This window comes from Taudactylus pleione, unplaced genomic scaffold (genome assembly GCF_031769625.1).
Source record: "Taudactylus pleione unplaced genomic scaffold, aTauple2 ptg000169l, whole genome shotgun sequence".
NCBI lineage: Eukaryota > Metazoa > Chordata > Amphibia > Anura > Myobatrachidae > Taudactylus > Taudactylus pleione.
Genome location: NW_028284571.1, coordinates 154,420 through 171,880, shown reverse-complemented (window position 1 = coordinate 171,880; position 17,461 = coordinate 154,420). Strand labels below are relative to the sequence as shown.

General features: G+C 48.0%; 1 protein-coding gene across 2 annotated transcripts in view; it reads left to right on the top strand.

The window, feature by feature from the left end:
* Positions 1 to 17,461, top strand: part of CORIN (corin, serine peptidase) — a 387,855-nt gene that overhangs the window by 275,955 nt on the left and 94,439 nt on the right. For both annotated transcript variants that reach the window (XM_088475236.1, XM_088475237.1), the window contains exons 12-13: positions 1,533 to 1,678; positions 15,814 to 15,921. In XM_088475236.1, the coding sequence (XP_088331362.1) occupies positions 1,533 to 1,678; positions 15,814 to 15,921 (254 nt within the window). The remainder of the gene's footprint in view (positions 1 to 1,532; positions 1,679 to 15,813; positions 15,922 to 17,461) is intronic.

Below are 17,461 nucleotides of genomic sequence, written 5' to 3'. Positions count from 1 at the left end.
TATTATAGTTTTACACACTCATCAGGAATGGACCATTTATACTCCATGTTAATTGTATAGTTTATCATAATTGTTTTGACTTCAGTATTCTCCGTACTTAAAGTGTGCACCTGCATTTTACTATCCTGCATAGCACTACACGTCTCAGCATGGGTAACACTTCTTATTATGTTTAAAATTAGGGTACAGCCCCCCTATCTTTTTTTTCAACAGATGACATAGAATAGAGGATAGTTTTTGTTCCTAACTTATTAATACATTCTATGGCTATAGTTAATTTTAACCTGAAATTTAAATTTGCAATATTACCATATATCAAGCATTGGGGGCAATGTGAATAGCGGCGGGAAGGAGTTCCCTGAGCTATTCAATTGTTACCCTCGCACCCGGCACTTAGGACCTAATTCAGCAAGGATCGCAATTGCAACGCTGCACGCAGGCAATAATGTAAATGCAGCAGGAGGTCGCAGGCTGGGATCACCATTATGACCACCGGTGGTTGATGGTCATGATGCTGGATGTCGCCGGGCAGCTGAGTAAGCCTCAGCTTACTGCTGGCCGGCTTGCAAGCCCAGAAGACTGCGCAAGTGAACTCAGCCTCTGGGCTAGCCACTCCCAGAAAACGGGGTGGATACGCCCCGTTTCCGGGAACGCCGTACTGCCCCCGCACCGCCTCTGCCTGTTAAATGCCTCTGCCTGTCAATCACGGAAAAGGCATTCAAAGGGCTTGCGTGCGATTAAGCAGGACCCATTCTGCACACTCGCAGGACGGGTCCTGCGCACACGCAGATTCACGATAATCGGGAATATGCATTCACTACTGATTCAAGCCCTTAGTTAGGAGATTCCAGTCAGCCTGCCTTAAACTGGGTGTCTAACGTGCTAACTGGAACTTTCCGACTTAAACGCTGTCCGTGATGCTGTTACCGCTGCGCTAAGATTTCTGCTTGCACCCTCAAGAAGGTGCAAGCAGAAATCCTTTAGTCGAACTTAACAGCGCGGTCAATTGAATAGCTCCGGAAACCCCTTCCCGGCGCTATTCACATTGCGCTCAATTGAATTGCCCCATTATATGTTTATAATGTAGTTATTTATATATTTGAATTGGCTTTGTTAGGAGCATTTGACCTATTATTTTTATGCTGTGTCCAATATCAGCAAATGCGGTGGAAGTTACTATTTATGGCTGTTACTATTTATGGCTATTACTATTTAAGGCTGTTACTATTTATAGCTGTTATAAATAGTAACAGCCATTAATAATAACTGTTAGTATTAATGGCTGTTACTATTTATAGCTGTTATTAATAATAGCGGTTACTATTTATAGCTGTTATTAATAATGGCTGTTAGTTTGCTCTGTGCTAGTCTTCTCAGATAAGCAACTGTGGGCCTGAGTCAGAGATAGACACAATGTCAATATTTCCGCAGTAGAGCGATTATCGGTAAACTGCGCATTCGTCTAAGTCACACTGTGCATGCGTCAAGGTACATTACCGTTTTATGTATCACATTTCTGCGTATCATTTCAGATCTCTCTGTGAACATTCGAAAGAAAGATGTGAATCTGTTTTGGGCATTGTAGGGTTACAGTGGCCAGAGGACACGGACTGTAGCCAATTCCCAGATGAAAAATTAGACAATCAGACATGTCTTATGCCCAATGATGGAGTGGAAGGTAAGGTTTATTCAAATCACACCAATATGGCAAAGCTCTGACTTTGTCTCAATAACAGACTGTTATTTACAAAGCAGACATTGTAAAGCTGGCGTGATGGGCTACTGTACATTGCAAATTAAAATGAATCACATACAATACAATTTATTGTAGAGAAGGGCTAGATATTCATAATCTGAATCTCCAAAAATTACAAAGGCTCCCTGTGTATGTTTGTGATAGTCAATATTAGGGGTGTGCACCGGCCACTTTTCGTGTTTTGTGTTTTGGTTTTGGATCTGGATCTTTCTTCGTGTTTTGGATCTGGATTGGTTTTGCCAAAACCACCCTTCCGTGTTTTGGGTTCTGGGTTTTGTGTTTTGGATCTGTATTTTTTTTTAAAAAAGCATAAAAACAGCTAAAATCACAGAATTTGTAGGTTTTTCTGCTCCTATGCTATTAATAACCTCAATAACCTTAATTTCCACTCATTTCCAGTCTATTCTGAACACCTCACACCTCACAATAGTGTTTTTATGTCCAAAAGGTTGCACCGAGGTAGCTGGATGACTATGCTAAGCGACACGAGTGGGCGGCACAAACACGTGACCCATCTAGGCGTGAAACTGCAGTGGCAGACAGGATGGCAGTTTGAAAAACTAGGCCCCAAACTGTACATAATGCAAAGAATAAAAAGAGGTGCAAGATGGAATTGTCCTTGGGCCCTCCCACCCACCCTTATGTTGTATAAACAGGACATGCACACTTTAACAAACCAATCATTTCAGCGCCAGGGTCTGCCACACAACTGTGGCTGAAATGATTGGTTCGTTTGGGCCCCCACAAAACAAGCTGGCAATTAATCTGTCCCTGCACAAACTGGCTCTACGGAGGAAAGATGTCATCCTCATCCTCCTCATCCACCGATTCCTCACCCTCTTCAGTGTGTACATCCTCATCCTCACAGAGTATTAATTCGTCCCCGCTGGAACCACAGGTCCCTCTGTACGTTCTGGAGGCTGGTCTCCCTGGAAGAGTTGATAATTCATTTTATGAACATCATCATCTCCACATTTTGTGGAAGCAACCTCCTACGCCTTTCGCTGACAAGGTTCCCGGCTGCACTAAACACTCTTTCGGAGTACACACTGGAGGGGGGGCAACTCAGGTAAAATAGAGCCAGTTTGTACAGGGACCTCCAAATCGCTTCTTTTTCCTGCCAGTACAGGTACGGACTGTCTGACATGCCTACTTGGATGCTGTCACCGATGTAATCCTTTAACAGACAGACGCACGCTTGTCGCTGCTGCTTTGAGGATGCAAGTGCGGCTACAGCCCACACAATTCACAAAGACAGAAAAAAAAAAGAACAATATTTTAATTGTTTGTGTAGCACACTTTGAGGGTGTCACCACCCTTTAACAGACAGACGCACGCTTGTCGCTGCTGCTTTGAGGATGCAGGTGGAATCTAGACGGGATTTGGAACCGAGGACACACTACCTCCATCAATTGTCTAAATCCCACTGCACTAATGGCGGATACCGGACGCACGTCTAACACCAACATAGCAGTCAAGGCCTCAGTTATACGTTTTGCTTCAGGATGACTGCTGTCGTACTTCATCCTCATCGCTAGGGACTGTTGGAGGGTCAATTGTTTAGTAAAAGTAGTGATGTTCCTACTTCCTCTCTGGGATGATGAACAACTCCCAGCAGCAGCAACAGCACTAGGAGGAAGTGGTTCTTGATCTTTCCCTATTTTATTTTTATCGGAGAAAGTTTGGTCCTCCATTTATGTTATATTGATATATACGTGCGGCTAAAGCGCGCACAAACACAGAAAATATTTTTTTATTTTTGCTGGAGAGTAGTGCACTTTGTGGGTTACACCACCCTTTAAGAAATGAGCCAGCCGGCTCTTTACTTATGGGACACAGGCGCACGCTTGGCGCTGCTCCTTTGTTGATGCACGTGCAGCCACAGTGCACACAAGTCACAAACACAGAAGATATATATTTTTTTGTTTTGGAGTGTACTTTGGGGGTTACAGAACCCTTTAACGGTCAAGCCAGCCGGCCCTTTACTTATGACACAGGCGCACGCTTGGCACTACTTTGTTGATGCACGTGCGGCTACTGCGCACACAATTCACAAACACAGAAAATTATTTTTTTTTTGGTTTGGACTGGAGTGTACTTTGGGGGTTACAGCACCCTTTAACGGTCAAGCCAGCCGGCCCTTTACTTATGACACAGGCGCACGCTTGGCACTACTTTGTTGATGCACGTGCGGCTACTGCGCACACAATTCACAAACACAGAAAATATTTTTTTTTTTGGTTTGGACTGGAGTGTACTTTCGGGGGTTACAGCACCCTTTAACGGTCAAGCCAGCCGGCCCTTTACTTATGACACAGGCGCACGCTTGGCACTACTTTGTTGATGCACGTGCGGCTACTACGCACACAATTCACAAACACAGAAAATATATTATTTTTTTAGCACTTGGGGGGAGCACCCCTGATGGACAGAGCACCCCCTGGACAACACTACAGCACCCCTTTAGGACTGGGACACTGCACAGGACTTTGGAGTGGACACAGCCCCTATGGAGAACTGACTGCACAACACAGTCCAGCCAGCCCCTATAGACTTTGAAGTAGTGGACACAGCCCCTATTAACAACAGCAGCACAGCACAACACAGCCAGCCCCTATGGACTTTGAAGTAGTGGACAACAGCAGCACTACACTACACTACACAGCCCTAACTCCCACCCTCCCTCTTCACTGTCCACAGCCGAGTGAGAAAATGGCGCCGACGCGGGTACCTTATATAGGATCCAAAACCCGCGAGACTCGGAAGGCGGGATGATGACGTTTTGCCTCGATTTCAGATCCGAGTCAGGCGGGAAAAGTCGAGCCTGACTCGGATCGGACTCGGATCGGGGGGGGGTTCGGATTTCAGAAATCCGAACCCGCTCACCCCTAGTCAATATTAACAATTGCAGTCAGAGTCACATTAAGGCCCCATGAGGGCTAGGCAAGATACTGATTTGAGGCATTACATACACACATGAGCTAGGGGAAAAAAAAATCGCAAATGACCATACTTATGTACTAGCCATAAATTCTCTCTGGAGTCTGGGCAAAACTCAGAGATAAAAACAAGAGGCTGGGCACAGCACGAGAGACCGTTGCAGCAAGAACTCAGGACTGAAACCCGTTAACAGAGAAATTAGACCTGGTACCAGAGGCGTCACTAGGGTTGGTGTCACCTGATGCTGTAACTCATGGTGACACCCCCCTCAAAAAAAAGAGAAAAATAAGGACCAAGGTGCACAGCTCTATGCTCTCTCCCCCCTTACCAGTCCAGTACTCCCAGAATGCCGAGTTCACCCAGCAGGTGTGATGACATCACGCCCTGCATTCTGAGTAGAGAAGAGAGGAGGACGGTCCGACGGACTGGACCAAAATGCTGATGCGCCCACACCTTCTCACCCACGGGAGTGGTAGTGGAGAGCGGATTGGTGGGTGCGGGCAGGATTGTGGTGGCGGCAGCGAGTGTGTGTGGGGGGGGGGGGGTGCGGGCATGCAGAGTTGCTAAGATAAATCTTGGGCCCTGGTTCAGCAACCTTCCGGGGATCCCCTTGAGAGGGTGTGGCCCTAGCATGTTGGGCGAATGACTGCACCTTTTTGGAGGTGTGTCTAGCATGTGAGAACCACCCACTCATAGCAACATGACAGGTCAGCACTTTTTAAGAGCTGCCCACTTGCTTTTTGGATACAAATAGATTTTTTAACAGTGCCCAGAAACTGCCCCACTTTTTTTTGGACACAGCAGCCCAGAAACTGCACCACTAACTGGCTACAGAGAAGGCCCAGTAACACAACACACGGCACCTGAAACGCAGAGAGAGGTCGCAGGAATCCCACTGTTCACTGGCGTCTGTTTCTGCCGGCAACAAAGCTCCTTTCCTTTTACACGCCCTCACAGGGAAAAAAAACACATTGCTCCCAACAGAGATAAAAAAACATTGCTCCCCACGTAGATAAATAACATTGCTCCCCACAAAGATAGAGAACATTGCTCCCCACAGAGATAAACATTGCTCCCCACAGAAAATAGCATGTATCCCCAGCCAACCAGCCCCCCTTTCTGTGTCCCCAGCCAGCCTGCTCCCCCTTCTGTATCCCCAGCCAGTCCCCCTTCTGTGTCCCCTGACAGCCTGCCCCGCTTATGTGTCCACTGCCAGCCCCCACTTTGGTCCCCAGGCAGCCAGCCCCCCTTGTGACCCCAGGCAGCCAGCCCCCCTTGTGTCCCCAGGCAGCCAGCCCCCCTTGTGTCCCCAGGCAGCCACCCCCACTTCTGTCCCCAGCTAGCCAGCCCCCCCTTGTGTCCCCAGACACACCCACCCCCACTTCTGTCCCCAGCCAGCCAGTCCCCCCTTGTGTCCCCAGACACACCCACCCCCACTTCTGTCCCCAGCCAGCCAGTCCCCCCTTGTGTCCCCAGGCAGTCTGCCCCCCCTTCTATGCCCAATAGAAAAAATAACATTGCTCCCCCAGAGAGATAAAAATACATTGCTCCCCATAGAGATTAACATTGCTCCCCCACAAAAAATAGCATGTATCCCTAGCCAACCAGCCCCCATTTCTGTGTCCCCAGACAGCCAGCCCCCTTCTGTGTCCCCTGAGCCCGCCACCACTTGTGTCCCCAGACTGCAGCCACACCCACTTCTGTGACCCCAGACAGCCTGCCCCCACTTCTGTGTCCCAGACAGCCAACTTCCCCATTTCTCTGTCCCCAGACAGCCTACCCCCACTTCTGTGTCCCCAGAGTGCCAGCAGCTCCACTTCTGTCCCTAACCAGCCATCCCTTGTGTGCCCAGACAGCCAGCACCCCACTTCTGTCCCCAGCCACACTTCAGTCCCCAGCCAACCAGCCCTCACCAGTCCCCAGCCAGCCAGGCAGCCACCCACACTTCAGTCTCCAGCCAGCCCTCACTTCACTTACCTTCTTCTGGAGGGCTCCGCTTTTCCAGCCTTCCAGCAGCGGTGGTGGGTGTAGTAGAGGGCGGGCAGGCTCCTCAGTCTCAATCTTTCCAGCAGCAGCAGTGGCGCAGTGTGACGCCATGACGTTACGCTCCGCGTACTTTACTTTAAAAAAAACAAAAAAAAAAAACTTTATTCACTGCGGCCGGGATGGGCGGCGGCGGAAATGGTTGGGGGAGTGGGCGGGCTGCCCTGGACCTTGCAGTAGCTCCTCCCCCTCTCGGTAACCCTGTGGGAAGCTGTGTGTGATGCCGGGGGAGTGTGCGGGCAGCTGTGTATGATGCCGAGGGAGTGTGACACCCGGTGCGGGCCGCAGCCCCCGCACCCCCGTTGTGACGCCACGGCCTGGTACCTGAAACAAGCGAGTGGGAGACTCAGAACTAGATCAGGACACAGAAGTCTCAGATCTGGAACCCAGTCACGGCAGACTCAGAACTGAGACACGAAAATGGGCATTCAGAACTGGAAGTTCCTGGAGAACCTAGCCTAGAGACATGCAAGAGGAACTCACAGCTGGGACCCGATACTGCAACTCAGAACTGGACTCAACTACCTGTTACTCAGGACTGGAATGGCCACCAGAACACTCAGAACGAGACTCCACCGCAGGCCACAATACAGCAATGAAGCACACCGGATACTGGGATTCATCGGAGGCCCTGGGAGCACCCACTGGTATGATGAAAGAGGGTGCTACAACCAGGACGAAGGCACAGAGGAGTTGATTATTGAGTGCACTGATTACATCTGATGATATGGAGACTTGAAGTGCCGTAGTGAGGCACCATGGAGAGATAGCTGCAGGGCCGTAACAGGGCTTTTCTGCGCCCTATGCCAGCCACACTTGTTATCCAAGACAAGATGGCCATACCCATGTGCAGACAGAGGAATGGTCTGTGCATAGTATTAGGAAGGCAAGGTGCTCAGAAATGGTGACAGCTGCCAGAAGGGGCATGTAGGACCGTGATATGGCAGTGCTAGACCTGGTAACAGGATCTAGAACACTGTGTGACACACGCACACGCCATAAGTTCTCTTATCGAACACCACTGGGCCTCCCCACTAGCCCATCGAACCTCCTCACTTGCCTCTTAAATGCAATCAGACATCCCCACATACACTTAACCTTAAAATGCACCTAGATGCCATTTAGACAGTGGCGTAACTAGGGTACTTGCAGCCCAGGGCAAGTAAAAAAATGGAGCACCTCCCCCCCCAAATATGTTGGTGCATGGTGAAAAAGTGGGTGTGGTCACATGCCACAAGGGGCGTGGTCACTGAAAATTGTCAACATGCAACATCACCTTTTTTTCATCACTCTGGGAACATTCCTTTCCATTCCATATGCACCTTAATGCCCCCAGTAGTAGTGCCCCTCTTGCAATGCCCACTGTAGTGCCCCTTATGCAATGCCCCCAGTAGCAGTGCCCCTTATTCAATGCCCCCAGTAGTGCACCCTTATACAGTGCCCCCAGTAGTGCCCCTTATGCAGTGCCCTTTATACTGTGCCCCGAGTAGTGCACCCTTATACAGTGCCTCCAGTAGTGCCCCCAGTAGTGCACCCTTATACATGCCCCCAGTAGTGCACCCTTATACAGTGCCCGCCAGTAGTGCCCCTTATACAGTGGCCGCCAGTAGTGTCCCTTATACAGTGCCCCAGTAGTGCACCCTTATGCAGCACCCCTTATGCAGTGCCCCCAGTAGTGCACCCTTATACAGTGTCCCCAGTAGTGCACTCTTATACAGTGCCCCCAGTAGTGCCCCTTATGCAGTGTCCCTTATACCGTGCCCTCAGTAGTACCCCTTATACAGTACCTACAGTAGTGGTCCCCCTATGCAATACCCCTTATTAAGTGCCCCCAGTAGTGCCCCTTATACAGTGCCCCCAGTAGTAGTCCCCCCTATGCAGTGCCCCCAGTAGTACCCCTTTTACAGAGCCCCCAGTAGTAGTTCCCTAAGCAGTGCCCCCAGTAGTGGTCCCCCCATGCAGTGCCCCTTATACAGTGCCCCCCAGTAGTGGTCCCCCCTATGCAATGCCCCATATACAGTGCCCCCAGTTGTGGTCCCCTCTATGCAGTGCCCCCAGTAGTGCCCCTTACACAGGGCCCCCAGTAGTGGTCCCCCTATGCAGTGTCCCGTATACAGTGCCCCCCTATGCAGTGGCCCCAGTAGTGGCCCCCTTACGCAGTGCCCCCAGTAGTGGTTTCCCCTTACATATATAATATAAAGACACACACAAAAAAAACCCCACTTACCTGATTCCCCGCTCCTGTGCCTGCCACCGTCCATCTCATGAGTGAGCTCCAGCCCGGCTCCAGCAGTGGGCGCAGCAGCCAATGAAAGTCTTTCTGACTCTCATTGGTTGCTAAAACAAACACACCACCCTCGGGTAGAATGAGTGTACTACCTGGCACCGGTGGTGATGTATTTGTTGCCACACTACACTGACTTGAAACCACTGTCCTGGACTGCAATGCCTAAGGCACGTGCCCTGCCCGACCCCTCTCCCCTAGTTACACCACTGCATTTAGCGCTCCCCACATGACTATCAGACCTTCCAACATGCCTATCAGACCACTCAACTTACCCTTTATATGCCATTAGACATCACTTCATGCATCCTATGTGCCATCAGACCCCACATGCTATGATACCTCCCACAATGCCCTTTACATGCCATCAGACATCGCCACATGCCCTTAAATGCCATGAGACATCATCACATGCCCCTTATGCGATCATCAGACCCCCACCTACTATCAGACCTTCCACTATGGGGGTCATTCAGACCCGCTGGCGAGGGAAGTTCGCTCGCAAGCGGGTCGATGTTTGGCGCATGCGCACGACGGAGGGAGCTCCGTCGTGCGCATGCGCGAGACCCGGCGAGCGACGAGAAATACATCGCTCGGGGTCTCGCAACAAAGGGGGCGTGCTGTCGATGGTGACTGACAGCACGCCCCCTTTGGTGGGCGTGCCGGGGGCGTGGTGGCCAGACGGAGGCGTTCCCATGGGAACGCCTACCGTCTGAGTCCGGCCCCACTGACATCAGTAATGATGTCAGTGGGAGTGACTTTGGCTCTGATAGAGCCAAAATCACTCCTGGGCTTGCGGCAGTGAGACCCTACCGCAGGGTCTCGTCGCAAGCCCGATGGTCGCGATGGTCTTTGACCATCGCGACCATCATCATGGACACTCGCATAAGCTGTGGGTGGTAACCCACAGCTATGCGAGCGTCCATGAGGACGCTCGAAAAACAGGTAGGAGGGCCCTGATTCAGAGCGAGCGCTCTGGTCAGAGCGTTCAGCTCTGAATCAGGCCCTATGCTCCTTACATACCATCAAACATTGTCACATGCCCTTTTGCTTCCATCAGACCTCCCACAATGACCCTTACATGCAATCAGACATTGTCCCTTGCCACTTACATTCCCATCATTGTCATCATACCTCCTACACTCATTCTTATATGCCATCGTACATTTACCTTTGCAAAGGAAAAATGGTTACGCCGAAAATTGTCTTAAATTGGATTTTATTGGAAGAAGATTTTAATATTCCATTATATTGACTGACATAGTTGGTGTTCATAATTGTGAGCTGATTGCAAAGTCAGATATAAACCATAACTTGTATTGCTCATTAATAAAGGGATTTAAAAGAACACAAATTAAAATAAGGTAAATAATAAAATGCCCTAAGCAAGATTTTGGCTGGTGCCCCTTAGCTAGCAGGGACATATGCAGATGTGTATATTGTGGGTCTCAAGGACCCCTCACTTGGTCTCTGGGTCCCATTACATATTATGAGGGATAAGGGCAGGTAGCAGATGGGACAGTGCTGGGGTCAGGTGGCAACTTGGGCAGTGCTTGAGGTAGGTAGTATTTGGCGTAAGGATGGCTTAGGGCAAGCAGCAGTTGAGGTAGAGTTGGAAGTTGAGGCAGGGAAGAGTTGAGGTCGAGTTGGGGGCAGAGGGGGTAAGGGCAAGCAGTGCTAGGGAGTAGGAAGGGAGTTATGGGCAGACAGAACTGGGGGTAGGGAGCGGGTAAGGGTAGGTAGCAGAGGAGTGGCATGTAATGCGCAGTCGGTGTAGGGACAGGAGCTGGAGGCGGGTCCCAGGATGACACAGTACGGGGCTGGTGATGAGGAAAGCCCCTGTCCGAGGGATGTAAAGCACAAAATGAGTCCATATCCCTCTGGGTTGTCCTCTGGGTTACAGCAGTGCTGTAGTGTGAGGAGCCTCCTCCATTGATGCGGACATCCAGGTACACAGCCAGAAATAGCAGTACGAGGAGCTGCAGAGAGCAGACATTGTATCCCTTTATAGTCACTGCTCTTACCTGCTACACTAATAGGCTGTGGTCACCCCCAAAGCATAGGGGAGGCTGGATTAAGGGTCGCCAGACACTGCAGGGCTAATTACAAGCAGCTGCAGGTCACACTGGCTGAGATTCCCTCACAGACCTGAGTCATTCACTGTCTGTAGCATATATTTTGTGATCACTGCTGAACCGTCATATTAAACAGTTTGCATGTCAAACTTGTTTGGAGAGTGCTAGTCTTTTTTTTTTAGTTCATTTGGGAACAACTTCATACAGTATATAATTTAGTCATATTCCATGTAAACAATAAAAAAGTGTGTACAGTACATACTGAGGAACAGCCGTCCATGGGGAATGAGTGGCGATCATTATAAAAAAAGGCAGTCACACAGGCTGAGCTGAGATCCCCTCACAGAGCTGACTCAATGGAGAGAAGCATTGCAGGAACAATGGCCACTTATTCACTCACCAGCGCTAGCCCGTGGCAATATCCAAGCGGCGGCCACCGAGGGGTAGGAGACAGGAGGAGGGTGGCTGGGAGGGCTCGAGCAGAGATTGGACAAGGAGACTCTGCCCTCTGGTGATTGGTTGGAGAGACCTCACTTCGTGTCCTGTAGGTCCCGCGGCATCTTCCCCATCTCCTCCAACCTGGCTATCAGTGACATTAGAGTCACCTGACCAGCCGGGCTGACCTCTGTGCTGCCGGATCGGAGCTCAGTCAGATCGGAGCTGAGCTCAGCTCAAAGCAGCAGCGCATGTGGGTGGAGGCCGAGCCGTGGAATGCCCCTAGGCATTCCAGATGCCCTAGGCATTTGCTTAGAATGCCTATGCCTAGGGCCGGCTCTGGATATGTGTAGAACATGAAGTGATGTGTTAAATATTGAGAAATTATCTGTGTCTCTTTATTCCTACAATATGACATGTATTATTTATATGTTTATTCTGGCAGATGTGGAAGGTGCATAAAGTAGTATTAGTTCAACAACCATATGTATAGATAAATATTAGAGAAGATATTAGGAAGATCCTTGAGCCATCAGAAATAATGTGCTTCAGTTTATAATATGACACTCCCCAATTTAAAAATGATTAATTTGAGGAAAATTATAGAACCTGTTATGTTATTAATTTCATTACGCTGCGATATTATTGCAACACCTGTGCGGAGGCTACTATAGGCCCATCAGATTTCCCCCATGCTTCTGATATGTCCATCAGAAGTTCCCACCATGCCCCTTATATGCCCATCAGATGTCACACCCATACCCCTTATAAGCCCATCAGATGTCACCCCATGCCCTTTAGATGTTCCCCCTGCCCTTTATATGCTCATTAGATGTACCCCTCTTTCCCTATATATGTCCATCAGATCTTCCACCCATGTCCCTGCCCATCAGATGTTCCCCTATGCCTCTCAGAGCCGTAACTAGACATTTTGGTGCCCTGTGCCAGAAAGTGCATTGGTGCCCCCCCCCCATATTGTAAATGGGGACAGTGCACGTCACAGGCGCACGGCTGAAAAAAGGGTGTGGTAGCATACGGAAAGGGCGTGGCCATGCTATAGTACCCCAAATTCACATTACGAGACACAGTAGTGCCCCTTATTCACATTACACTACATAGTAGTGTCCCTTATACACGTTACACCACAGTAGAACCACTTAAACATGTTATGTTACACATTGGGCACGATTCTATTCAACTCGAAGTGAATAGCGCCGGGAATCATTTCCCGGAGTTATTCAATTCATCGCGCTACTAAACCCGACATAGTAGTGTCCCTTATACACGTTACACCACAGTAAAACCACTTAAACATGTTACGTTACACATTGGGCATGATTCTATTCAACGCGAAGTGAATAGCGCCGGGAATTCACTTCATTTCCAGAGATATTCAATTCATCGCACTGCTAAGCCCGACTTAGGATTTCTTCTCGCATCCCTCAGAAATCCGACAAAAGTCCAGGCCGCGATGCTGTTTTCTGCCCTTAGCGCCGGGAAAACAGCATCATGTCGGGAAGTTTAGTTGGAGAGCGCCCGTTCTCGCACCTAAACACCCTGTTTAAGGTGCGAGAACGAGCCTTCCCTGACCTAACTTCGCGCAGAATTGAATAGCTCTGGGAGCTCATTCCCGGCTCTATTCACTTCGTGTTTAATTGAATCGTGCTCATTATGCCATGGTAGAGCCCTTTATACATGTTAAACCACAGTAGAGCGGCTTATATACGTTACACTACAGTAGAACCACTTAAACATGTTACGTCACAGCAGAGCCCCTTTTACACATTATGCCATGGAAGAGCCCTTTATACATTTTACACCACAGTAGAGCCTCTTATACACATTATGCCAGTGGTTCCCAAACTGTACGCCGTGGCACCCTGGGGTGCCTCGAGACACTTACAGGGGTGCCTCAGGTTGGTGGTCCAGCACTAAATCAAATTCCTTATGGTCAATGTAATGTAAATATGGGAACAAACAAGCGCAATCCTGTCCACCACTATATAACCAAACCTAAGGATGACAGGTCAGCACAATTTACTTCAATGTACTCTATTTTTTCCAGAGTTTCTCAATAACAAACATTTGGCTTAGTGGTGCCGTGAAAACAATGCTGATACACTAGGGCGCCGTGATTCAAAAAAGTTTGGGAACCACTGCATTATGCCGTGGTAGAGACACTGCAAGAGACAGGGAGGGGGTGGAGCACACAGGACAGACAGCTGCAGAATGCTAATTATGCATTGCAGTGGCCAGTAGGCAGTAGACGGTCAGTGGCGGCGGATGGATTGCAGCATCCCCAGAAAGCTGTATATGCTGGAAAATGTTGTTCTGTATGTTAAAACACTTAAATCTCACATAGAGTTCCCCTTCCCCTTTCTATATCCCACACAGGGCTCCTCCCCTCTTCCCCTATACACATCCCACACACATCAGATGTCACCCAATGCCCTTATATGCCCATTAGGTGTCTCCTGCATGCCCCTTATATGCCTTAACATAAAGGCAGGAGGCAGCAGGTGGGCCCCATAAGTGCCACTTGGCCCTAGACGGGCACCTGTACCGCTTTGTCCATAATCCGCCCCTGTTAACAATGTAAATGTAATACTTGGTATCCTCACATTGAAAAAAAACAGTGGGGGTCATTCAGACCCGCTCGCGAGCGCAGGACGCTCGCAAGCGGGTCGATGGTGCCCTACTGCGCATGCACACGACGGAGGGAGCTCCACCATGTGCATGCACGAGACCCGGCTAGTGACGGGCTCTCCGTCACTCGGGTCTCGCACCAAAGGGGGCGTGCTGTCGATGTTGATTGACAGCACGCCCCCTTTGGTGGGCGTGCCAGGGGCGTGGCTTCCAGACGGAGGCGTTTCCATGGGAGCGCCTACCGTCTGAAGCCGGCCCCACTGACATCACTAGTGATGTCAGTGGGAGTGATTTTGGCTCTGATAGAGCCAAAATCACTCCAGGGCTTGCGGCAGCGAGACCCTACCGCAGGGTCTCCGTCGCAAGCCCGATGATCGCGATGGTCTTGACCATCGCAACCATCATCATGGACGCTCACATAAGCTGTGGGTGATAACCCACAGCTATGCGAGCGTCCATAAGGCCGCTATATTTTCATGTAGGAGGGCCCTGATTCAGAGCGAGCGCTCTGGTCAGAGCGTCCGGCTCTGAATCAGGCCCAGTGTCCCCCCCCAAATGCACCTTTCTCCAACCCTTAAATGTAATTTAGTAAAGACTAAAGCTAAAGGATACAGATTTGCACCTTTATAAACTATGTTTCAAAGAGGGGAGCAAAGACAATAGTTTTGGGGGTTTTTTTTACCTTCATTTTGGCATGCGGATATTTGGCAGTAACCAAGTACTGGTGGGTATTATTTTAATGCTGTGATTTAGAGTTGAGATACTGTACAGTAGGATGCACTCCCCTCTCAAGTGTAAATCTTTCCACACATTTTAAATCCCCCTGTATTGTAATTTGTAACATAGTTCATAATGCTTTTTTTTTGGCTATTTAACCCTAGCCAGATTCTGGGGCCTGGGGTTCAAAAGAGCCTGTCTCATAGAAAGCTATAAAATTATCACTTTACTTCCTTTATCGGACTGGGCTAAGCTAATGTGCATACTCTGGTTTTTATAGAGCGATGTTTAGATTTGCAATATAGTAATCAATAAGCTAAACAGTCATCATAGTTTTCTATGGGGACTAAGTAATATCCCCATTTACCATGCTCCAAAAAACTATAAGACATCTTTTGAGTTTGCTAAGAGCAGGGAACAGCCGCAGATAACGGAGATATCTACTGGTTACCTAGGGGTCTATTTACTAAGCAGTGTTAGAAGTCAGAGTGAAAAGTGATAAGAAAGTGATAAGGTGCCAGCCAGTCAGCTCCCAACTGCCATCTCACAGGCTATGTTTGTAAAATGACAGTTGGGAGCTCTCTGCTCTGGTGCTTCTAGCACACTCAGCTGATGCAACAAACTGGTGAGATTCAGCAATTTGTGTGCTAGAGCAGGAAAGAGGAACTAAACGTGTTTTAACAGGTGCAGGGTGCTAGAATGAAGACTATTTACCCCCTTGGTAAATGGTTCAATACTAAAAACACAGTAACCTTCCGAATACAACAATTCTGAGGATTGACTGCACTTATTAGTATGATAAATTGGCCCCATACAGTAAATAACTCACAAAGCATTTTTAAGTAAACTAGGAACATTGCTGAAATGTCTGAAGTAACAACACCCCTTTTTATCATGATCGTATGCTGTCTCACCAGAGTGCTCACCCAGTCATTTCAAGTGCCTCTCCGGACGGTGCATCTTGGCCTCCAGAAGATGTGATGGAGAGGCAGACTGTGAAGATGACAGTGATGAAGTAAATTGTGGTATGTTACTCACTGTATTAGGATTAAAATAGCAACATTTGGATGTGATGTTTAGCATGTTTCCCTTTGGAATTTGCCCTTGAGGGTTCTTAGTCCTTCCCCAACCCCACCACTGAAAAAAATGATTGACTGTCGTCATTCCAGCTCTGATCACAGACTATGGGCCAAATGTAATAGGGTGAGAGTTTAGCAGTAATCTCTCACATTGGATGAGTATTATCGTCAAAATGGGAAAACATCTGGATGAGAATTTTAATCAGTACAGTTTTTTGAGTCTAAAAACATGGGAGTTTGCACTCTATTACATTGGCCGAGCTTAATAAGTTTCAGAGGTTACTGCTAAACTCTCACATTTTCTAAACTCTCACCCTATTATATTTGGCCCTATACGTTCTGTGAAGTACAAGTTTATAAACACAATGCATAATTTTGAACAGTCAGTAAATAAAAACAAGGCACATTTCCTTGTCCTACTAGCAATAATTAGAGGTCAGTAAAAAATATGACCACCCTGCTAACTATTCTAAAGTATAGTGAATGATCTTTATTTTTTTCTGGATTCACCAACTGTCCTAACATTCTGGCAGATGATCATATTACTTGATAATGTTTTGCTAAGACTTTTCTTTTTTCTTTTAATAAAATGATTCAAGGATTTCCAATTTCTCATATTTGTCTCTCATTTCTTAAATAAATCTTGAGCAAACCCTAATTCAGCATAACGCTGTTACTGATCTGTTTGTATGACATTCCTAGTGATCTCTTACCCAATAGACGCACAACGTAAATACCGTATGTAATGCTTTTATTATTTGCAGAACTAGGAATAAAACTTGCTCTTGGGAGGATAATCAAATTTGTTTTGAAAGCCATTTTTCTGCCTCCCCGTTCCAATCAATTCTTATCAATCCCTATAAATATGGAAGAGAGCAGAGCAGCTGGAAAATTACCAGTGTCATGGTGACATTACTGTGACCGTGGCAAGCAATGCTGTAGAGGAACTGTCTGCTCACAGCTCAAGGTCTCATTCATATTCCATGTATGCGAGAGAGCGCAACATCTGCTATATAAATATCTGCTTCATAAAAGCTGTGTAGAGATTGGATCTAGCTCTATTACCATAAAAGGATTCAGATGAATTACTCTCTAATTCTATTATGTTTAAGATCTTATTTCGAAGTTGCAAAGCAACAGTCTAAAGTTACAGGGGGAAGCATTTACATAACAGTGCAATCTCTGCATGTGTCTGGCAGCCATTGTGTGCTTTCTTCCAGTGTTAGTGCTGCCTGCAACCTGGCCGCTGTATTTAGGTGTCAGTTGCATCTTAAATGTATGTATACAGCAGATAGATATCCCAAATTCATCATGGACTGCTGTGAGGAAGATTGATCAAGCTTTCTAAAGAGCATAGGTGGGTGTGTCGCCCATAGCAACCAATCAAATCGTAACTATCGTTTTATAGAATACTTTATGCAAGAGAAAATGGAGGCTCCGTGGGTGCAAGCTGTATTCATATGGATAGTTGGTGTATGAAGTGGCT